Source organism: Coregonus lavaretus (assembly GCF_964263955.1).
Source record: "Coregonus lavaretus genome assembly, chromosome: 23".
Classification (NCBI taxonomy): domain Eukaryota; kingdom Metazoa; phylum Chordata; class Actinopteri; order Salmoniformes; family Salmonidae; genus Coregonus; species Coregonus lavaretus.
The window spans coordinates 18,934,822-18,956,085 of record NC_140010.1 but is presented as its reverse complement, the minus strand read 5'-3'; the positions used below and the strand labels follow the sequence as shown (position 1 = coordinate 18,956,085).

At 44.7% G+C, this 21,264-nt stretch overlaps 1 protein-coding gene across 1 annotated transcript in view; it reads left to right on the top strand.

The window, feature by feature from the left end:
* The window catches only part of LOC311098987 (histone-lysine N-methyltransferase 2C-like), a 120,458-nt gene that overhangs the window by 8,401 nt on the left and 90,793 nt on the right, over positions 1 to 21,264 (top strand). The window contains exon 3 of the mRNA XM_084139566.1: positions 8,433 to 8,530. Within this exon, the coding sequence (XP_083995692.1) occupies positions 8,433 to 8,530 (98 nt within the window). The remainder of the gene's footprint in view (positions 1 to 8,432; positions 8,531 to 21,264) is intronic.

Sequence of the window (21,264 nt, the reverse complement as noted above, 5' to 3'; positions counted from 1 at the left end):
GGGGTAGGTTTACATGTCACTGGTCCCATTATTTACAGTATGCAAGGGATCCAAGGAATACGTAGCCTAGGCCTGCTATCTATAGTTTGGTTGTATTTCCCAGAATGAGCTGAAGACCTCACTTAGTTCTTCACAAGGTCTCCCTGGATCCAAAATCAAGGTCTGGAGGGCTGGTCAGGCTATCAGTGTTATTATGGTCTGTTGGGTTTGTATGAGAAACATTGCATTGGTTTTCTGGGATGCACTTGGTGGTGATAATGCTGAAGACCCCTGGGACGGTGGAGGGAAGTATGCATTATTACTAGGGCTGTCAAACTATTATAAAATGTGTAATCGAGTTAATAGCAGGATTTGCTGTGATTAATCTCAAAATCAGAATTTGCTCAAAATAAACTGTAATTTAAGATTCTTTATAGAAAAACCATTACAAGAATCGAAGTCTTGATTTTGTCCAAAGTAACGGTTAGCAAAGTCGGGTAAATTGATAAAGCACACTTTTTTAAACTGCAATGTCAACTTGTTTTGATATCGCATTGTTTTTAGCTGCATAGATTATGTATTTAAAGTTTTCAGTGTATTTTGAACGCTATCAGATAATGCGATTAATCACACTAAATATTTAAAATTATTACAGATTTTGCATCTCAGGCAGCACCCTTAAATGAGGGGGGAGGGGCTGCTTGCGGTATATACCCCAGATTATTTATTACCGGTATGTGGTTTTTGCAAGAAGAGTAAGATGTGAAGTGTTCATATCAGATGAATGAACAGATTGAGTCTAGCGCTAGTGATACTGTATTGTCTTTGCAGCATGTATCAACCGGGCACTATTTTGATGGAAATTACTCTTAAGGATACAGTAGGCATCCCTTAGAACAGGGGTATTCAACTCTTACCCTACGAGGTCCAGAGCCTGTTGGTTGTCTGTTCTACCTGATAATTAATTGCAACCACCTGTTGTCCCAGGTCTAAATCAGTCCCTGATTAGAGGGAACAATGAAAAAAGGCAGTTGAACTGTATTCGAGGACCAGAGTTACATTTACATTTTAGTCATTTAGCAGACGCTCTTATCCAGAGAGACTTACAGTTAGTGAGTGCATACATATTTTTTTTTTCATACTGGTCCCCCGTGGGAATCGAACCCACAACCCTGGCGTTGCAAGCGCCATGCTCTACCAACTGAGCTACACAGGGTTTGAGGGCCTTTAGAAGTTAGAAATTGTTTGATTTCGAGACTGGGTTGATTGTCAATCACCATTCCAGTCCCAAACAGGTAATCCCGTGCCAGGTTTTGTTGTCGGCTCCCTGATAGCTGGAACTACTTACCACAGCATTATTTTCACCCTCCTTTTTTTTTCTCTCCTGTTGGGGATCATGGAGAGAAGTTGGTGAGCTGGATGTTAGTCCTTTAGGGTGTTTTGTCATTTAAAGCTGCAATATGTAACTTTTTGGGCCACCTGACCAAATTCACATAGAAATGTGAGTTATAGGTCTGTCATTCTCATTGAAAGCAAGTCTAAGAAGCGGTACATAAGTTCTATGTGCGCTTTTTCTATGCGCCTGTTGTTAAAGGCTCAATATGCAGAATTTGCTCAGCCATTTCCTGCTTGCAAAAATGTGTGTAGTTCGCCTATTTTCAGTTTGTAACAAAACAAGCAGTGTGTTGTGTAGAGAATCATTGTACCATCTAAACCGCTGTGAAATATCTTTTGAATAACCAAAAATATTGTATTTTTAGCTGTTTGAAGCTGGTGTACAAAACAAAGTAAAAGATGCAAAAACGAAACAATGGGAAGCATAGAAATAGCGCTCATAGAACAGATCTACCGCTTCTTAGACTTGGATTCAATGAGTGACAGATTTATAACTCAAATTTCTATGTGAATTTGGTTGGGTCGATCAAAAAGTTACATATTGCCGCTTTAAGTTTAGTTTTTACATCTTTTACTTTCGGTTTTGTACACCAACTGAAAATACTATATTTGTTTATTGAAAATATATTTCACAGTGGTTTAGATGGTACAATGACTCTCTACACTATACATTGCTTGTTTTGTCACACTGAAATTAGGTGAACTATTTGCATTTTAGCAACCAGAAAATGGTAGAGCGATTTCTGCATATTGCACCTTTTAAAGAAAAGGCAAAAGAAAAGGCTACATGAGAGTATATGGACACTGCACTGTAGGCACACCACGCTAAGAATGGTCACAGACAGGGTTATGACGGTATACAGTTGCGTCTGCTAAGTCTATATGTCAGATACTGTTATGTATCTGCTGCTCATCATATCAAAAATACCTTGGTGAATAATCAGACAGCCCTGGTAATTGTGGAGAAGGTGATATTCCATGTCAGTGATGTGATGGTAGGTCAGATCAGATGCATCATCCACTTAATACAGGGTGACTTTATGGCTTGTGTGTACTACCTATGATCTTCTGAATAGGGCTAATATCAGACAGCTGGACTGTCCTCAGACGTATCTCTCTGCTGCAGACGTTGTTGGGCACCAGAGCAGCCCCTTACCGCCTCCCTCCTCCCAGAGAGAGAGGAGCTGGAGATGTCTGGGAACAGTGATGCATTTTTAATCCTGGTGTCTGGCTACTCTACACCCGTGCCGTCAAAACAAGGATGTTCCTGCCCCTTGGCTTGGAGGTCTTCCCCTTTAACTGTAGGTTAGAACATTATGGTTGGAGCTCATCACTATGCTTTATTAGACCCGGGCCTATATTGGGCCTTAATGGACCCTTGCTTCAATATTTGTGGCCATGACTAGGCCTCGTTTCTGGAAAAAAGATCAGGGCTCTCTAGTGTCTACTTCATTAATCATGTATTGATTTGGTACTTTCTGAAGTATGGTTGTTTTTTTTCCTGCCCATGCAGAAGCTTGAACTGTGTCATTTAGGCTTCCGTCTTGTTGCTTCTTATCTGGAGTGGGAAGTCATCTGGAGGGAGGAGTTGACTTGGCATCTGGCCCATTGTGATTTCTCTCTCCAGTGGCATCGGAAATTACCCACCTCCCCCTGCATCCTCCCCACTACCCCCGAGAAACGCTGGCTGCTCTCATTTGGGCTGTTTGCTCTTCAATTTAGTGGGCTCACTGTGCGTGATGCTGTTTAATTTAATCCATGACAATTATCACCTCGACTCGACATGGTGGCTCTCAGATTGGGTTAGAACAACTCCTACTCGGGGACCCTGACACTGACAGAACTCTCCTCTGCTGTGTGTGTGGTGTGCTTTATGCACTCTGCACTCTTCATTGATGTGTTAACTTTGCTTTGCAGACAGTTGGTTTAAATGAAAAGGTGATGTCACCTTGGTTGCAAGTGTCAGAGTTGTGGCTGTAGCAACTGTCTGTGTGCCTTAAACTCTACCCTAGTGTCGCTGACAGCTAGGATGCTACCATTATCATCATAAGTGACGTAGCCTAGAAATCAAGTGAGCGGTGAAGAGTGGGTAAGGCTAGATGATGTGAAGCATGTAGTAAGGGGAGCCATGTGGATTTCTGAGCCGCTCAACAGGAGGTCAAGTCGGATCTGAGTCGGGCCAAATTCCATTTTATTGCGAGAAGATCACAAATCGGAGCGCACAATTCTGACATTTCTGCCCTCTGATAGGCAGCATAATGATTTTAGCCTGACTACATGGGTGTGTATGATCCAAATAATTTGGTGACATTCTAGCCTAGGTCTGTAGGCCCCTCCATAGACGCCCAAATACTGGTATTATTATTAATAATAATAATAAAATAAAATAAACTGACTGGTTCAAAGTTAATTGTCCCCCTTCTGTTTGTACTAATGCAGCTGCAGCCATGTGGCATTTCTGCTCATTTACAGCTTGTCACTGTCTGTAGCACAACCTCTGGCCATATTACACCTCTCATCATCCAGATTGATCATAGGATGTTTGTGTTAAGTTGTGTTATAAATCAATGGCTTGTTTTTACCTGATCTATTCTCCCATTGAGTTAAAATGTGGCTTGCATATGTTCAGTAGTTACATTTTAGTTAGGCTGTAATCAGTTGTCATACCATTTGGGACTGAGAATAATGGGCTTGGCTTTGGTTCTCATATGCTTCTCTTTTTTGATATATGAAGGGAGAATTTAGTTGGAAAGAAGACATCCCAGACATTCCATACCAGGTTTCTGTCTGATTTTGATGTTTGTATACTGAACGTAACATGCAACCATTTTAACTAGTAAAATCTTTGCAGTTCATATAAGGAAATCAGTCAATTAAAATAAATAAATTAGGCTCTAATCTATGGATTTCACATGACTGGGAATACAGATATGCATCTGTTGGTCACAGATACCTTAGAAAAAGGTAGAGGTGTGGATCAGAAAACCAGTCAGTATCTGGTGTGACCACCATTTGCCTCAAGCAGCGTGACACACGTCCTTTGCATAGAGTTGATCAGGCTGTTGATTGTGGACTGTTGTTCCACGCCTCCTCAATGGCTGTGTGAAGTTGCTGGATATTGGAGGGAACTGGAATACGCTGTCGTACACGTCGAACCAGAGCATCCCAAACATGCTCAATGGGTGACATGTCTGGTGAGTATGCAGGCGATGGAAGAACTTGGACGTTTTCGGCTTCCAGGAATTGTGTCCAGATCCTTGCGACATGGGGCTGTGCATTATCATGCTGAAACATGAGGTGATGGCAGCGGATGAATGCATGACAATGGGCCTCAGGATCTCGTCACGGTATCTCTGTGTATTCAAATCGCCATTGATAAAATGTGTGTTCTGCGGATGTGAGGCTGGTTGGACGTACTGTCAAATTCAATAAAACGACGTTGGAGGTGGCTTATGGTACAGAAATTAACATTACATTCTGTGGTGGACATTGCTGCAGTCAGCATGCCAATTGCACGCTCCCTCAACTTGAGACATCTGTGGTATTGTGTTGTATGACAAAACTGCACATTTTAGTGGCCTTTTAATGTCCCCAGCGCAAGGTGCAGCTGTGTAATGATCATGCTGTTTAATCAGCTTCTTGATATACTACATCTGTCAGGTGGATAGATTATCTTGGCAAAGGATAAATGCTCACGAACAGTGATGTCAACAAATGTGTGCACAACATTTTAGAGAAATAAGATTTTTGTGCAAATGAACATTTTCTGGCATCTTTTATTTCAGCTCATGAAACCAACACTTGTTGCTTTAAAACTTTTGTTCAGATCATTGAAAGGAGGGAGGGAGAATCATGCTCCTCCTCCTTGCCCCCTCCCCATACCTCTTTCCCCCTCCCCACACCCCCATGCCCTCCACGGTACCAGCAGCTTACTCCACCCTACCTCACCTTGCCTTGCCCAGCGGCCTGAGTGCCTCCATTAAGAATCAGTGACATAATTAACTAATTCATGATCAACCCCCACCCCCCCCAAGCCTCATAAGGCTTTTTCTCCCCAATTTCGTGGTATCCAATTGTCCCATCGCTGCAACTCCCGTACGGACACGGGAGAGGCGAAGGTTGAGAGCCGTGCGTCCTCCGAAACAGAACCCAACTGAGCCGCACTTCTTCTTGACACAAATTCAGCTTAACCCGGAAGCCAGCCGCACCAATGTGTCGGAGGAAACACCGTACACCTGGCGACCGTGTCAGCGTGCGCTGCGCCCGGCAGGAGTCGCTAGTGCGCGACGGGACAAGAACATCCCTGCCGGCCAAACCCTCCCCTAACCTGGACGATGCTGGGCCAATTGTGCGCCGCCCCATGGGTCTCCCGGTCGTGGCCGGCTGCGACAGAGCCTGGACTCGAACCAGGATCTCTAGTGGCCTTAGACCACTGCGCCACTCGGAAGGCCCACAAGATAAAAAAGAAATATATATAGACATTTCAAATGTTATAATATTGGCTATGTACAGTGTTGTAACAATGTTGAAGTATGAAAGGGAAAATAAATATAAGGTTGTATTTACAATGTTTGTGCTCCACTGGTCCTTTTCTCATGGCAATGGGCCACAAATCTTGCTGCTGGGACTGCACACTGCTGTATTTTGCCTAACAGAAATGGGAGTTTAACAATGTTTGATTAGTTTTTCGAATTATTTGTGGGTCTTTGTGATCTGTGGGAAATATGTCTCTAATGTGGTCATACATTTGGCAGGATGTTAAGAAGTGTAGCTCAGTTTCCACCACATTTTGTGGGCACATAGGCAGACCTGGCTCTCGAGAGAAGACAGGCTATGGCGGCCTCTCTCAATAGCAAGGCTATGCTCACTGAGTCTGTACGTAGTCAAGGATTTTCTTAATATAGGGCCAGTCACAGTGCTCAGGCATTCTGACACGGTGTACTCTTTGTTTAGGGCCAGATAGCATTCCAATTTGCTCTGTTTTTTGGTTGATTCTTTCCAGTGTGTCAAATAGTTAATATTTTTGCTTTCTCATAATTTGGTTGTCCTGGCGCTCTGTGGGGTCTGTTTGTGTTTGTGAACAGAGCCCCAGAACCAGCTGGCTGAGGGGACTCTTCTCTAGCTTTGTGGTGGAATGTGTGGGCATCGCATCGTTTTTAGGTGGTTGTAGAATTTAACAGCTCTTTTCTGGATTTTGCATGCATTGTTTGGGGTTTTTGCGTTGTGTACACAGTATTTTTTTGCCGAATTCTGAATGCAGAGGTCTCAATTGGGTGTTTGTCCCATTGTGTGAATCCTTGGTTGGTGAGTGGACCCCAGACCTCACAACCGTAGAGGGCAATGGGTTCGATAACTGATTGAAGTATTTTTTTAGCCAGATCCTAATTGGGATCTTGAGTTTTATGTTCCTTTTGATGGCATAGAAGGACCTTCTTGCCTTGTCCCTCAGATTGTTCACAGCCTTGTGGAAGTTACCTGTGGTGTTGATGTTTAAGGAAAGGAAAGGGAAAGGGAAAGGGGGATACCTAGTCAGCCGAGGTAGGTGTCATTCTTTGTGTGCTCTAGGGCAACAGTGTCTAGATAGAATTTGTATTTGTTGTCTTGGTTACTGGACCTTTTTTGAAACACCATTATTTTTGTCTTACTGAGATTCACTGTCAGGGCCCAAGTCTGACAGAATCTATGCAGAAGATCTAGGTGCTGCTGTAGGCCCACCTTGGTTGGGGACAGAAGCACCAGATCATCTGCAAACAGTAGACATTTGATTTCTGAGTCCAGTATTTTTTTATTTTTTTATTTCACCTTTATTTAACCAGGTAAGCCAGTTGAGAACAAGTTCTCATTTACAACTGCGACCTGGCCAAGATAAAGCAAAGCGGTGCGACAAAAACAACAACACAGTTACATATGGGGTAAACAAAACATAAAGTCAAAAATACAACAGAAAATATATATATACAGTGTGTGCAAATGTAGCAAGTTATGGAGGTAAGGCAATAAATAGACCATAGTGCAAAATAATTACAATTTAGTATTAACACTGGAATGATAGATGTGCAAGAGATGATGTGCAAATAGAGATACTGGGGTGCAAATGAGCAAAATAAATAACAATATGGGGATGAGGTAGTTGGGTGGGCTAATTTCAAATGGGCTGTGTACAGGTGCAGTGATCGGTAAGCTGCTCTGACAACTGATGCTTAAAGTTAGTGAGGGAGATAAGTGTCTCCAGCTTCAGAGATTTATGCAGTTCGTTCCAGTCATTGGCAGCAGAGAACTGGAAGGAATGGCGGCCAAAGGAGGTGTTGGCTTTGGGGATGACCAGTGCGATATATACCTGCTGGAGCGCATACTACGGGTGGGTGTTGCTATGGTGACCAATGAGCTAAGATAAGGCGGGGATTTGCCTAGCAGTGATTTTATTGATGACCTGGAGCCAGTGGGTTTGGCGACGAATATGTAGTGAGGGCCAGCCAACGAGCGTACAGGTCACAGTGGTGGGTAGTATATGGGGCTTTGGTGACAAAACGGATGACACTGTGATAGACTACATCCAATTTGCTGAGTAGAGTGTTGGAGGCTATTTTGTAAATGACATCGCCGAAGTCAAGGATCGGTAGGATAGTCAGTTTTACGAGGGCATGTTTGGCAGCATGAGTGAAGGAGGCTTTGTTGCGAAATAGGAAGCCGATTCTAGATTTAACTTTGGATTGGAGATGCTTAATGTGAGTCTGGAAGGAGAGTTTACAGTCTAACCAGACACCTAGGTATTTGTAGTTGTCCACATACTCTAGGTCAGACCCGCAGAGAATAGTGGTTCTAGTAGGGTGAGGCTTGGTGCTGCAGACTGTTCTAGTGCCCTCATCAATTCATTGATATATATGTTGAAGAGGGTGGGTCTCAAGCTCTCTCTCTCTCTCTCTCTCTCTCTCTCTCTCTCTCTCTCTCTCTCTCTCTCTCTCTCTCTCTCTCTCTCTCTCTCTCTCTCTCTCTCTCTCTCTCTCTCTCTCTCTCTCTCTCTCTCTCTCTCTCTCTCTCTCTCTCTCTCTCTCTCTCAGGGGGCGTACCAGAGGTAGAGCGGTTGTGGAGGAGGAGGACAGCAGCATGGACGGGACGGAGGCAGCTGCCTCAGAGAGCCCCCCTCAGGACACAGCAGGTGAGTCAGTCACCCCCCCCCCCCCCCCATGTGAGACCTAGGTGGTCACCTTTAGACCTGTCTATTTTGGACTTGACAGCACTGGTGAGTGGTATGGAACTCCAGCTGAGCTTAGAGCTTATACACCTTGGCTGCCGAGAGTGTTTCTCAAAATGCATACTACCGTGCTCTGAGCATGCATATTGGAGCACGGGAGGGTCGGAGTATGAGTCCAAATCAAAGTATGTGAAACGGAGCACGGAGGGCACTTCTCGAATATATATTTTGAAGCATGCATTGATGCAAGCTTCAACAGTAAGTATGCAAATAAATATATTGGCATGTTTACCTGCCTACGTACCGTAGATAGCAAGCCCATAATAAGTCAATAGGGCTAACTACTAGTACTGTTAGTTTGCCAGATAGCCACGAAGAATTGTTAGCTAACTACCCACAAAGAACTGTTAGCTAGCTACCTACGAAGAATTTACATCAATCTTGCATAATATTAGTTTTAGGTCATTTTTGCCTGTTAAACTATCTAGTTAGTTACATTATTACGATTCACATATAGCTAGCTGATAGATAGGAAATAAAACGGTTGCTTTGTGTATGTCTTTTTTCGTCTATTGCATTGTTGTCCTGGCTGGAAGACTGTTCAGTGAATGGGTACTGTAAGTCAATAGGGCTAACTAGCTAGCTAGCCACGAAGAATTTGTAGCTACCCACAAAAAATGTACAGATCTACCTTGCATAACATTTAGTTTTAGGTCGTTTTTGCCTGTTTTAACTAGCTGGCTAGCTAGATTATTACGTCTAGCTGATAATTATGAAGTAAAATGTTTGCTTTGTGTATATCTTGTTTCGTCTATTGTTGCCATTGTCCAGGCTGGAAGAAGGTTCAGTAAATGTGAAGGTGAAGCGTGAGGTAATACAGTAGGGGGAGTACGAGTGCTTCTCAAATGTATTGTTTTATGCATTCTCCACACTCTCGTCCTCACAAGAACGTACTCAAGAGAAAGTGGTCGGAGAAAGCACTCGGAGCATGAGTGTGGAGCACGGTAGTATGCATATTGAGAAACACTCAGTGTCTTATAGGAGCTCTCAGGAGGCAGTGGAGAGGTTACCCGCAATCCAGCTTTAATTGAATGGGTTTAACTTCAGCTGTGAAGCTGCAGCTAGCTGGCTTTTTTTCTATCTTTCCTCTTTACTCCCTCTCCGTGCTCCCTCTCCTCGGTGTCTGTCTCTGTCTCTCTCGGTCTTGGTCTGTCTCTCGGTCTCTCGGTCTGTCTCTCTCACTGTTAGTCTCTCTCACTCTCTCTGTCTCAATTTCAATTCAAAAAGGGTTTTATTGGCATGGGAAGAATATGTTTACATTGCCAAAGCAAGTGAAGTAGATAATAAACAATCAGAAATGTACAGTAAACATTACACTCGCAAAAGTTTCAAAGGAATAGAGACATTTCAAATGTCATATTATGGCTATATACAGTGTTGTAACGATGTGCAAATAGTTAAAGTACAAAAGGGAAAATAAATAAACAAATATGGGTTGTATTTACAATGGTGTTTGTTCTTCACTGGTTGCCCTTTTCTTGTGGCAAGAGGTCACAAATCTTGCTGCTGTGATCTCACTCTCACACTGTCTCACGCTCTCTTTCTCTCTCTCTCACATTTACACTCACACTTTCTTGCTCTCTCACTCTCTCACGCTCTCGCTCTGTCTCACGCTCTCGCTCTGTCTCACACTCTCGCTCTGTCTCACGCTCTCGCTCTGTCTCACGCTCTCGCTCTCGCTCACGCTCTCGCTCTCGCTCACGCTCTCGCTCACGCTCTGGCTCTCGCTCTGGCTCTCGCTCTGGCTCACGCTCTCGCTCTGGCTCTCGCTCTGGCTCTGGCTCTCGCGCTCTCTGTCTTGCTCTCTGTCTTGCTCTTGCTCTCTGTCTTGCTCTTGCTCTCTGTCTTGCTCTCGCTCTCTGTCTCGCTCTCGCTCTCTCTGTCTCGCTCTCTGTCTCGCTCTCGCTCTCTGTCTCGCTCTCGCTCTCTCTGTCTCGCTCTCGCTCTCGCTCTCTCTGTCTCGCTCTCGCTCTCTCTGTCTCGCTCTCGCTCTCTCTGTCTCGCTCTGTCTCGCTCTCTCTGTCTCGCTCTCGCTCTCTCTGTCTCGCTCTCGCTCTCTCTGTCTCGCTCTCGCTCTCTCTGTCTCGCTCTCGCTCTCTCTGTCTTGCTCTCTGTCTTGCTCTTGCTCTCTGTCTTGCTCTCGCTCTCTGTCTCGCTCTCTCTGTCTCGCTCTCTCTGTCTCGCTCCCTGTCTCGATCCCTGTCTCGATCCCTGTCTCGCTCCCTGTCTCGCTCCCTGTCTCGCTCCCTGTCTCGCTCCCTGTCTCGCTCCCTGTCTCGCTCTCTGTCTCGCTCTCGCTCTCGCTCTCTGTCTCGCTCTCGCTCTCGCTCTCTGTCTCGCTCTCTCTGTCTCGCTCTCGCTCTCGCTCTCTCTGTCTCGCTCTCGCTCTCTCTCTCGCTCTCGCTCTCTCTGTCTCGCTCTCGCTCTCTCTGTCTCGCTCTCTCTCTCGCTCTCTCTGTCTCGCTCTCGCTCTCGCTCTCTCTCTCGCTCTCTCTGTCTCGCTCTCGCTCTCTCTGTCTCTGTCTCGCTCTCGCTCTCTCTGTCTCGCTCTCGCTCTCTCTGTCTCGCTCTCGCTCTCTCTGTCTCGCTCTCGCTCTCTCTGTCTCGCTCTCGCTCTCTCTGTCTCGCTCTCGCTCTCTCTGTCTCGCTCTCGCTCTCTCTGTCTCGCTCTCTGTCTCGCTCTCGCTCTCTCTGTCTCTCTCTCGCTCTCTCTGTCTCTCTCTCGCTCTCTCTGTCTCGCTCTCGCTCTCTCTGTCTCGCTCTCGCTCTCTCTGTCTCGCTCTCTCTGTCTCGCTCTCGCTCTCTCTGTCTCGCTCTCGCTCTCTCTGTCTCGCTCTCGCTCTCTCTGTCTCGCTCTCGCTCTCTCTGTCTCGCTCTCGCTCTCTCTGTCTCGCTCTCGCTCTCTCTGTCTCGCTCTCTCTCTCTCTCTCTCTCTCTCTCTCTCTCTCTCTCTCTCTCTGTCTCGCTCTCGCTCTCTCTGTCTCGCTCTCGCTCTCTCTGTCGCTCTCGCTCTCTCTGTCTCGCTCTCGCTCTCTCTGTCTCGCTCTCGCTCTCTCTGTCTCGCTCTCTCTGTCTCGCTCTCTCTGTCTCGCTCTCTCTGTCTCGCTCTCTCTGTCTCGCTCTCTCTGTCTCGCTCTCTCTCTCGCTCTCACGCTCTCGCTCTCTCTCGCTCTCGCTCTCTCTGTCTCGCTCTCTCTGTCTCGCTCTCTCTGTCATATTCAAATTAGGATTGCTTTATTGGCATGAAATACAATTTGTAGATATTGCCAAAGCAGTATAGTGGTACAGCATTTCAGTAAATGCAGTACAATGCAATGAGGTTAATGAAATGCAGTTAATTTCTCTAATAATAATAATAATACGTATAATATATACAGGTACAACACTACTGCTGTTTCTTTGTGTAATCTTCGGTCGATAAATGTAATTAAATCAAAATAAGATGATAAAAAGAATGGCTAATAAATAAACAACAATGTACATGGATGATGGTTACACTATGTATTACTTTACTTGTAAGTTATATACAATGTTAATACTTCAGGGAATTAATGGTCATGGGATGTCCCTCAGGCTATGGCAATCATTTACAGTGGGGAAAAAAAGTATTTAGTCAGCCACCAATTGTGCAAGTTCTCCCACTTAAAAAGATGAGAGAGGCCTGTAATTTTCATCATAGGTACACGTCAACTATGACAGACAAAATGAGGAAAAAAAATCCAGAAAATCACATTGTAGGATTTTTAATGAATTTATTTGCAAATTATGGTGGAAAATAAGTATTTGGTCAATAACAAAAGTTTCTCAATACTTTGTTATATACCCTTTGTTGGCAATGACACAGGTCAAATGTTTTCTGTAAGTCTTCACAAGGTTTTCACACACACTGTTGCTGGTATTTTGGCCCATTCCTCCATGCAGATCTCCTCTAGAGCAGTGATGTTTTGGGGCTGTCGCTGGGCAACACGGACTTTCAACTCCCTCCAAATATTTTCTATGGGGTTGAGATCTGGAGACTGGCTAGGCCACTCCAGGACCTTGAAATGCTTCTTACGAAGCCACTCCTTCGTTGCCCGGGCGGTGTGTTTGGGATCATTGTCATGCTGAAAGACCCAGCCACGTTTCATCTTCAATGCCCTTGCTGATGGAAGGAGCTTTTCACTCAAAATCTCACGATACATGGCCCCATTCATTCTTTCCTTTACACGGATCAGTCGTCCTGGTCCCTTTGCAGAAAAACAGCCCCAAAGCATGATGTTTCCACCCCCATGCTTCACAGTAGGTATGGTGTTCTTTGGATGCAACTCAGCACGTCTGGCATTGCAGGATTTGAGTCCCTGGCGGCGTAGTGTGTTACTGATGGTAGGCTTTGTTACTTTGGTCCCAGCTCTCTGCAGGTCATTCACTAGGTCCCCCCGTGTGGTTCTGGGATTTTTGCTCAACGTTCTTGTGATCATTTTGACCCCACGGGGTGAGATCTTGCGTGGCGCCCCAGATCGAGGGAGATTATCAGTGGTCTTGTATGTCTTCCATTTCCTAATAATTGCTCCCACAGTTGATTTCTTCAAACCAAGCTGCTTACCTATTGCAGATTCAGTCTTCCCAGCCTGGTGCAGGTCTACAATTTTGTTTCTGGTGTCCTTTGACAGCTCTTTGGTCTTGGCCATAGTGGAGTTTGGAGTGTGACTGTTTGAGGTTGTGGACAGGTGTCTTTTATACTGATAACAAGTTCAAACAGGTGCCATTAATACAGGTAACGAGTGGAGGACAGAGGAGCCTCTTAAAGAAAAAGTTACAGGTCTGTGAGAGCCAGAAATCTTGCTTGTTTGTAGGTGACCAAATACTTATTTTCCACCATAATTTGCAAATAAATTCATTAAAAATCCTACAATGTGATTTTCTGGAATTTTTTTTCCTCAATTTGTCTGTCATAGTTGACGTGTACCTATGATGAAAATTACAGGCCTCTCTCATCTTTTTAAGTGGGAGAACTTGCACAATTGGTGGCTGACTAAATACTTTCCCCCCCCACTGTACATATCTGGCATTAATATTTGCGGTTTCACCCTCACCCAGAATAATTCCCAGCTTTATGTAATTAGTAAATGCACAGAAGTTGGGAATTGATAGAGATATTTTCTTGGAATTTTTTTATCTTATTTGGGAGTATTTCTCACTGTAGAGAAAAAAGTGCATCTCTGTCTCTATTTCCCCTGTCGTGCAGTGACTACAGACGCTCCTCTTTGGGTAGCCTTGTCTTTTTGTGTCTCCCCTTTTTTTTATATAGCCAATTGGTGGTCACTGAGCCTGTATTTGGTCAGGTTCTGTCTCTGTTCAAAAAAATCTCTGACAGAGTAGAGATATTCTGCCAATTTCGATTGTCTTTTGAGTGCCAAATAGCAATTTAGTTTATTCTGTGTTTTGTTTCATTTTCCCAATTTTTCAAATAGGTTTTCATTTCTGTGACAATTTGATTTCTCTGTGTGTTTGGATAATAGGGTTGTTTAGTGTTTTTAACAGCTGACTCTGTGTGTCTCGCTCGGCGCCCCTCTCTCTCTCGCTCGGCGCCCCTCTCTCTCTCGCTCGGCGCTCCTCTCTCGCTCGGCGCCCCTCTCTCTCTCGCTCGCCCCTCTCTCTCTCTCTCGCTCGCCCCTCTCTCTCTCTCTCGCTCGCCCCTCTCTCTCTCGCTCGGCGCCCCTCTCTCTCTCGCTCGGCGCCCCTCTCTCTCTCTCTCGCTCGGCGCTTCTCTCTGGCGCTCTGTCTCTCCTCTCTGGCGCTCTATGCCTCTCTGGTGCTCGAATCCAGGCTCTGTCGCAGCCGGCCGCGACCGGGAGACTCATGGGTGACGCACAATTGGCCCAGCGTTGTCCAGGGTAGGGGAGGGAATGGCCGGCAGGGATGTAGCTCAGTTGATAGAGCATGGAGTTTGCAATGCCAGGGTTGTGGGTTCGATTCCCACGGGGGGCCAGTATTTAAAAAAATATGTATTCACTAACTGTAAGTCGCTCTGGATAAGAGCGTCTGCTAAATGACTAAAATGTAAATGTAAAATGTGCTCTATGCCTTTCTCTGGCGCTCTCAAATTCAAGCTGCTTTATTGGCATGAAAAACATTGCGTCAATATTGCCAAAGCAACAAATGTATCCATTATATTTTAATAAAATGATGAAGAATAATAATATAAAATGGTAGTAAATAATAATAAAATAAATAAATAATAGAAAAAAACAATACAATGCTAAGTCATTAGTAGAATATAATAGTAGGTAAAATAAAATGCTAAACATGGAAAATGAACATGCTACTATTATACTAAAATGAATGCTACCACCACTATTAACACTAATACTACAACTATCCCTACTATTACCATTACCACTAGTAGCATTTCTACCTCTAATATATCTACCTACAAAAAATATAACAGATTTATAACTATCACCATTACATCAGTACTACAACTACCATCATTAATACTACCACCACTATCACTACCATCATTAAACTACTACCTTTACCAGCACCCCTACTACCCGTACCACTACTATTTGGAATAATAATCACAAAAAATAAATAATTAAATGTCTTATTTGAAGATGTTATTATTCCTTGTCCCTCAGGCTGTGGCAGGCAAATACATATTTGGCTGCAAGAGGAGTTGTGCTCCTTTGCCTATGAGTATACTTTTGCAGATATGGTCAGACCAAGGTAGGAGTAATTTTTTTTGTGTGTACAATCAAGATTTTAGTATTTTACCAATTATGGCAGTATTGCTTTAGAATGTTAAGGTTCTGTTGAAGACCTTCTTTGGTTGGTGCTAGAAGAACCAAATCATCAGCATATAGCAGGTATTTTACCTCTGTGTCAAATAGTGTGAGGCCCGGGGTTTGCAGAATGTCTGCTAATTCCTTCATATACTACCGTTCAAACGTTTGGGGTCACTTAGAAATGTCCTTGTTTTCCATGAAAACATACAGTGGGGAGAACAAGTATTTGATACACTGCCGATTTTGCAGGTTTTCCTACTTACAAAGCATGTAGAGGTCTGTAATATTTATCATAGGTATACTTCAACTGTGAGAGACGGAATCTAAAACAAAAATCCAGAAAATCACATTGTATGATTTTTAAGTAATTAATTTGCATTTTATTGCATGACATAAGTATTTGATACATCAGAAAAGCAGAACTTAATATTTGGTACAGAAACCTGTGTTTGCAATTACAGAGATCATACGTTTCCTGTAGTTCTTGACCAGGTTTGCACACACTGCAGCAGGGATTTTGGCCCACTCCTCCATACAGACCTTCTCCAGATCCTTCAGGTTTCGGGGCTGTCGCTGGGCAATACGGACTTTCAGCTCCCTCCAAAGATGTTCTATTGGGTTCAGGTCTGGAGACTGGCTAGGCCACTCCAGGACCTTGAGATGCTTCTTACGGAGCCACTCCTTAGTTGCCCTGGCTATGTGTTTCGGGTCGTTGTCATGCTGGAAGACCCAGCCACGACCCATCTTCAATGCTCTTACTGAGGGAAGGAGGTTGTTGGCCAAGATCTCGCGATACATGGCCCCATCCATCCTCCCCTCAATACGGTGCAGACGTCCTGTCCTCTTTGCAGAAAAGCATCCCCAAAGAATGATGTTTCCACCTCCATGCTTCACGGTTGGGATGGTGTTCTTGGGGTTGTACTCATCCTTCTTCTTCCTCCAAACACGGCGAGTGGAGTTTAGACCTAAAAAGCTCTATTTTTGTCTCATCAGACCACATGACCTTCTCCCATTCCTCCTCTGGATCATCCAGATGGTCATTGGCAAACTTCAGACGGGCCTGGACATGCGCTGGCTTGAGCAGGGGGACCTTGCGTGCGCTGCAGGATTTTAATCCATAACGGCGTAGTGTGTTACTAATGGTTTTCTTTGAGACTGTGGTCCCAGCTCTCTTCAGGTCATTGACCAGGTCCTGCTGTTTTTAGTTCTGGGCTGATCCCTCACCTTCCTCATGATCATTGATGCTCCACGAGGTGAGATCTTGCATGGAGCACCAGACCGAGGGTGATTGACCGTCATCTTGAACTTCTTCCATTTTCTAATAATTGCGCCAACAGTTGTTGCCTTCTCACCAAGCTGCTTGTCTATTGTCCTGTAGCCCATCCCAGCCTTGTGCAGGTCTACAATTTTATCCCTGATGTCCTTACACAGCTCTCGGGTCTTGGCCATTGTGGAGAGGTTGGAGTCTGTTTGATTGAGTGTGTGGACAATTCTCTTTTATACAGGTAACGAGTTCAAACAGGTGCAGTTAATACAGGTAATGAGTGGAGAACAGGAGGGCTTCTTAAAGAAAAACTAACAGGTCTGTGAGAGCCGGAATTCTTACTGGTTGGTAGGTGATCAAATACTTATGTCATGCAATAAAATGCAAATTAATTATTTAAAAATCATACAATGTGATTTTCTGGATTTTTGTTTTAGATTCCGTCTCTCACAGTTGAAGTGTACCTATGATAAAAATTACAGACCTCTACATGCTTTGTAAGTAGGAAAACCTGCAAAATCGGCAGTGTATCAAATACTTGTTCTCCCCACTGTACATGAAATGAGTTTGAATAGGAAATATAGCAAAATGCATAGGAAATGTAGTCATTGACATTTTACATTTACATTTTAGTCATTTAGCAGACACTCTTATCCAGAGCTACTTACAGTTAGTGAGTGCATACATTTTCATACTGGCCCCCCGTGAGAAACGAACCCACAACCCTGGCGTTGCAAACGCCATGCTCTACCAACTGACCTACAGAGGGCCTGACAAGGTTAGAAATAATGATTTTTAATAGAAATAATAATTGTCCTTCAAATTTTGCTTTTGTCAAAGAATTCCTCCATTTGCAGCAGCCTTGCAGACCTTTGGCATTCTAGTTGTCAATTTGTTGAGGTAATCTGAAGAGATTTCACCCCATGCTTCCTGAAGCATCTCACACACGTTGGATTGGCTTGATGGACACTTTTTACGTACCATACGGTCAAGCTGCTCCCACAACAGCTCAATAGGGTTGAGATCCGGTGACTGTGCTGGCCACTCTGTTATAGACAGAATACCAGCTGACTGCTTCTTCCCTAAATAGTTCTTGCATAGTTTGGAGCTGTGCTTTGGGTCATTGTCCTGTTGTAGGAGGAAATTGGCTCCAATCATGTGCCGTCCACAGGGTATGGCATGGCGTTGCAAAATGGAGTGATAGCCTTCCTTCTGCAAGATCCCTTTTACCCTGTACAAATCTCCCACTTTACCACCACCAAAGCACCCCCAGACCATCACATTGCCTCCACCATGCTTGACAGATGGTATCAAGCACTCCTCCAGCATCTTTTCATTTGGTCTGCGTCTCACAAATGTTCTTCTTTGTGATCCGAACACCTCAAACTTCAATTTATCTGTCCATAACACTTTTTTCCAATCTTCCTCTGTCCAGTGTTCTTTTGCCCATCTTAATCTTTTCTTTTTATTGGCCAGTCTAAGCTGTGGCTTTTTCTTTGCAGCTCTGCCTAGAAGGTCAGAATCCCGGAGTCGCCTCTTCACTGTTGAGACTGGTGTTTTGCGGGTACTATTTAATGAAGCTGCCAGTTGAGGACCTATGAGGCGTCTGTTTCTCAAACTAGACACTAATGTATTTGTCCTCTTGCTCAGTTGTGCACCGGGGCCTCCCACTTCTCTTTCTATTCTGGTTAGAGCCAGTTTGCGCTGTTCTGTGAAGGAAGTAGTACACAGCGTTGTACGAGATCTTCAGTTTCTTGGCAATTTCTCGCATGGAATAGCCTTCATTTCTCAGAACAAGAATAGACTGACTTTCAGAAGAAAGTTATTTGTTTCTGGCCATTTTGAGGCTGTAGTCGAACCCACAATTGCTGATGCTCCAGATACTCAACTAGTCTCAAGAAGGCCAGTTTTATTGCTTCTTTAATCAGCACAACAGTTTTCAGCTGTGCTAACATAATTGCAAAAGGGTTTTCTAATGATCAATTAGCCTTCTAAAATGATAAACGTGGATTAGCAAACACAACGTGCCATTGGAACACAGGACTGATGGTTGCTGATAATGGGCCTCTGTACGCCTATGTAGATATTCAATTAAAAATCAACCGTTTCCAGCTACAATAGCCATTTACAACATTAACAATGTCTACACTGTATTTCAAAAAATTGCTTTTCTTTTAAAATCAAGGACATTTCTAAGTGACCCCAAACTTTTGAACGGTAGTGTAAATGTTTAATAGGTTTGGACTCAAACTGCAGCCTTGTGGCACACCTCGACCTTGTAAAAATAATGTTTTAAATTTTTGTTATTGCACACTTGTTTTCTGTGTACATATAGTTTATTAAGTCATACACCTTACCACCAAGCCCACTTTGGAGAATTTCAAAGAATAGGCCTTTGTGCCAAATAGAATCAAATGCTTTTTCAAAGTCAAGAAAGCAAGCAAAGATTTTGCCCTCTTTCTTTTGGTGGGCGTGTTTATTCATTAGTGTGTCTAAGGTGTGTGTGTGTGTGTGTGTGTGTATATGGTCAGTAGTGTGAACACAACATTTAAAGTGTTGGTTCCATGAGCTGAAATAAAAGATCTCAGAAATGTTCCATACGTCAAATTTTGTGCACAAATTTGTTTACTTCCCTTTTTAGTGAGCATTTCTCCTTTACCGAGATAATCCATCCACCTGACAGGTGTGGCGTATTAAGAAGCTGATTAAACAGCATGATCATTACAGGTTCACCTTTTTTTTTATTTTTTATTTTACCCTTATTTTACCAGGTAAGTTGACTGAGAACACATTCTCATTTACAGCAATGACCTGTGGAATAGTTACAGGGGAGAAGAGAGGGGATGAATGAGCCAATTGGAAGACAATAAAAGGCCACTCCTAAAATGTGCAGTTTTGTCACACAACACAATGCCACAGATGTCTCAAGTTTTGTGGGAGAGTGCAATTGTCATGCTGACTGCAGGAATGTCCACCAGAAAAATTGTTTTTCTTTACCATACGTCGTTTTAGAGAATTTGGCAGTACCTCCAAACGGCCTCACAACTGCACGTGTAACCACGCCAGCCCAGGACCTCCACATCCGGCTTCTTACATTTACATTTTTTACATTTTAGTCATTTAGCAGACGCTCTTAACCAGAGCGACTTACAGGAGCAATTAGGGTTAAGTGCCTTGCTCAAGGGCACATTAACGTCATTTAGCAGACGCTCTTAGCCAGAGCGACTCACAAATTGGTGCGTTCACCCTATAGCCAGTGGGATAACCACTTTACAATTTGGGGGGGGGGGGGTTAGAAGGAATACTTTATCCTATCCCAGGTATTCCTTAAAGAGGTGGGGTTTCAAATGTCTCCGGAAGGTGGTGAGTGACTCCGCTGTCCTGGCGTCGTGAGGGAGCTTGTTCCACCATTGGGGTGCCAGAGCAGCGAACAGTTTTGACTGGGCTGAGCGGGAGCTATGCTTCCGCAGAGGAAGGGGAGCCAGCAGGCCAGAGGTGGATGAACGCAATGTCCTCGTTTGGGTGTAGGGACTGATCAGAGCCTGAAGGTACAGAGGTGCCGTTCCCCTCACTGCTCCATAGGCAAGCACCATGGTCTTGTAGCGGATGCGAGCTTCAACTGGAAGCCAGTGGAGTGTGCGGAGGAGGGGGGTGACGTGAGAGAACTTGGGAAGGTTGAACACCAGACGGGCTGCGGCATTCTGGATGAGTTGTAGGGGTTTAATGGCACAGGCAGGGAGCCCAGCCAACAGCGAGTTGCAGTAGTCCAGACGGGAGATGACAAGTGCCTGGACCAGGACCTGCGCCGCTTCCTGTGTAAGGCAGGGTCGCACTCTCCGAATGTTGTAGAGCATGAACCTGCAGGAGCGGGTCACCGCCTTGATGTTGGCGGAGAACGACAGGGTGTTGTCCAGGGTCACGCCTAGGCTCTTCGCACTCTGGGAGGAGGACACAGCGGAGTTGTCAACCGTGATGGCGAGATCATGGAACGGGCAGTCCTTCCCCGGGAGGAAGAGCAGCTCCGTCTTGCCAGGGTTCAGCTTGAGGTGGTGATCCGTCATCCATACTGATATGTCTGCCAGACATGCAGAGATGCGATTCGCCACCTGGTTATCAGAAGGGGGAAAGGAGAAGATTAGTTGTGTATCGTCAGCGTAGCAATGATAGGAAAGGCCATGTGAGGATATGACAGAGCCAAGTGACTTGGTGTATAGGGAGAAAAGGAGAGGGCCCAGAACCGATCCCTGGGGGACACCAGTGGTGAGAGCACGTGGTGCGGAGACAGCTTCCCGCCACGCCACTTGGTAGGAGCGACCGGTCAGGTAGGACGCAATCCAGGAGTGAGCCGCGCCGGAGATGCCCATCTCGGAGAGGGTGGAGAGGAGGATCTGATGGTTCACAGTATCAAAGGCAGCAGACAGGTCTAGAAGGACAAGAGCAGAGGAGAGAGAGTTAGCTTTAGCAGTGCGGAGAGTCTCCGTGACACAGAGAAGAGCAGTCTCAGTTGAATGACCAGTCCTGAAACCTGATTGGTTTGGATCAAGAAGGTCATTCTGAGAGAGATAGCAAGAGAGTTGGCTAAAGACGGCACGCTCAATAGTTTTGGA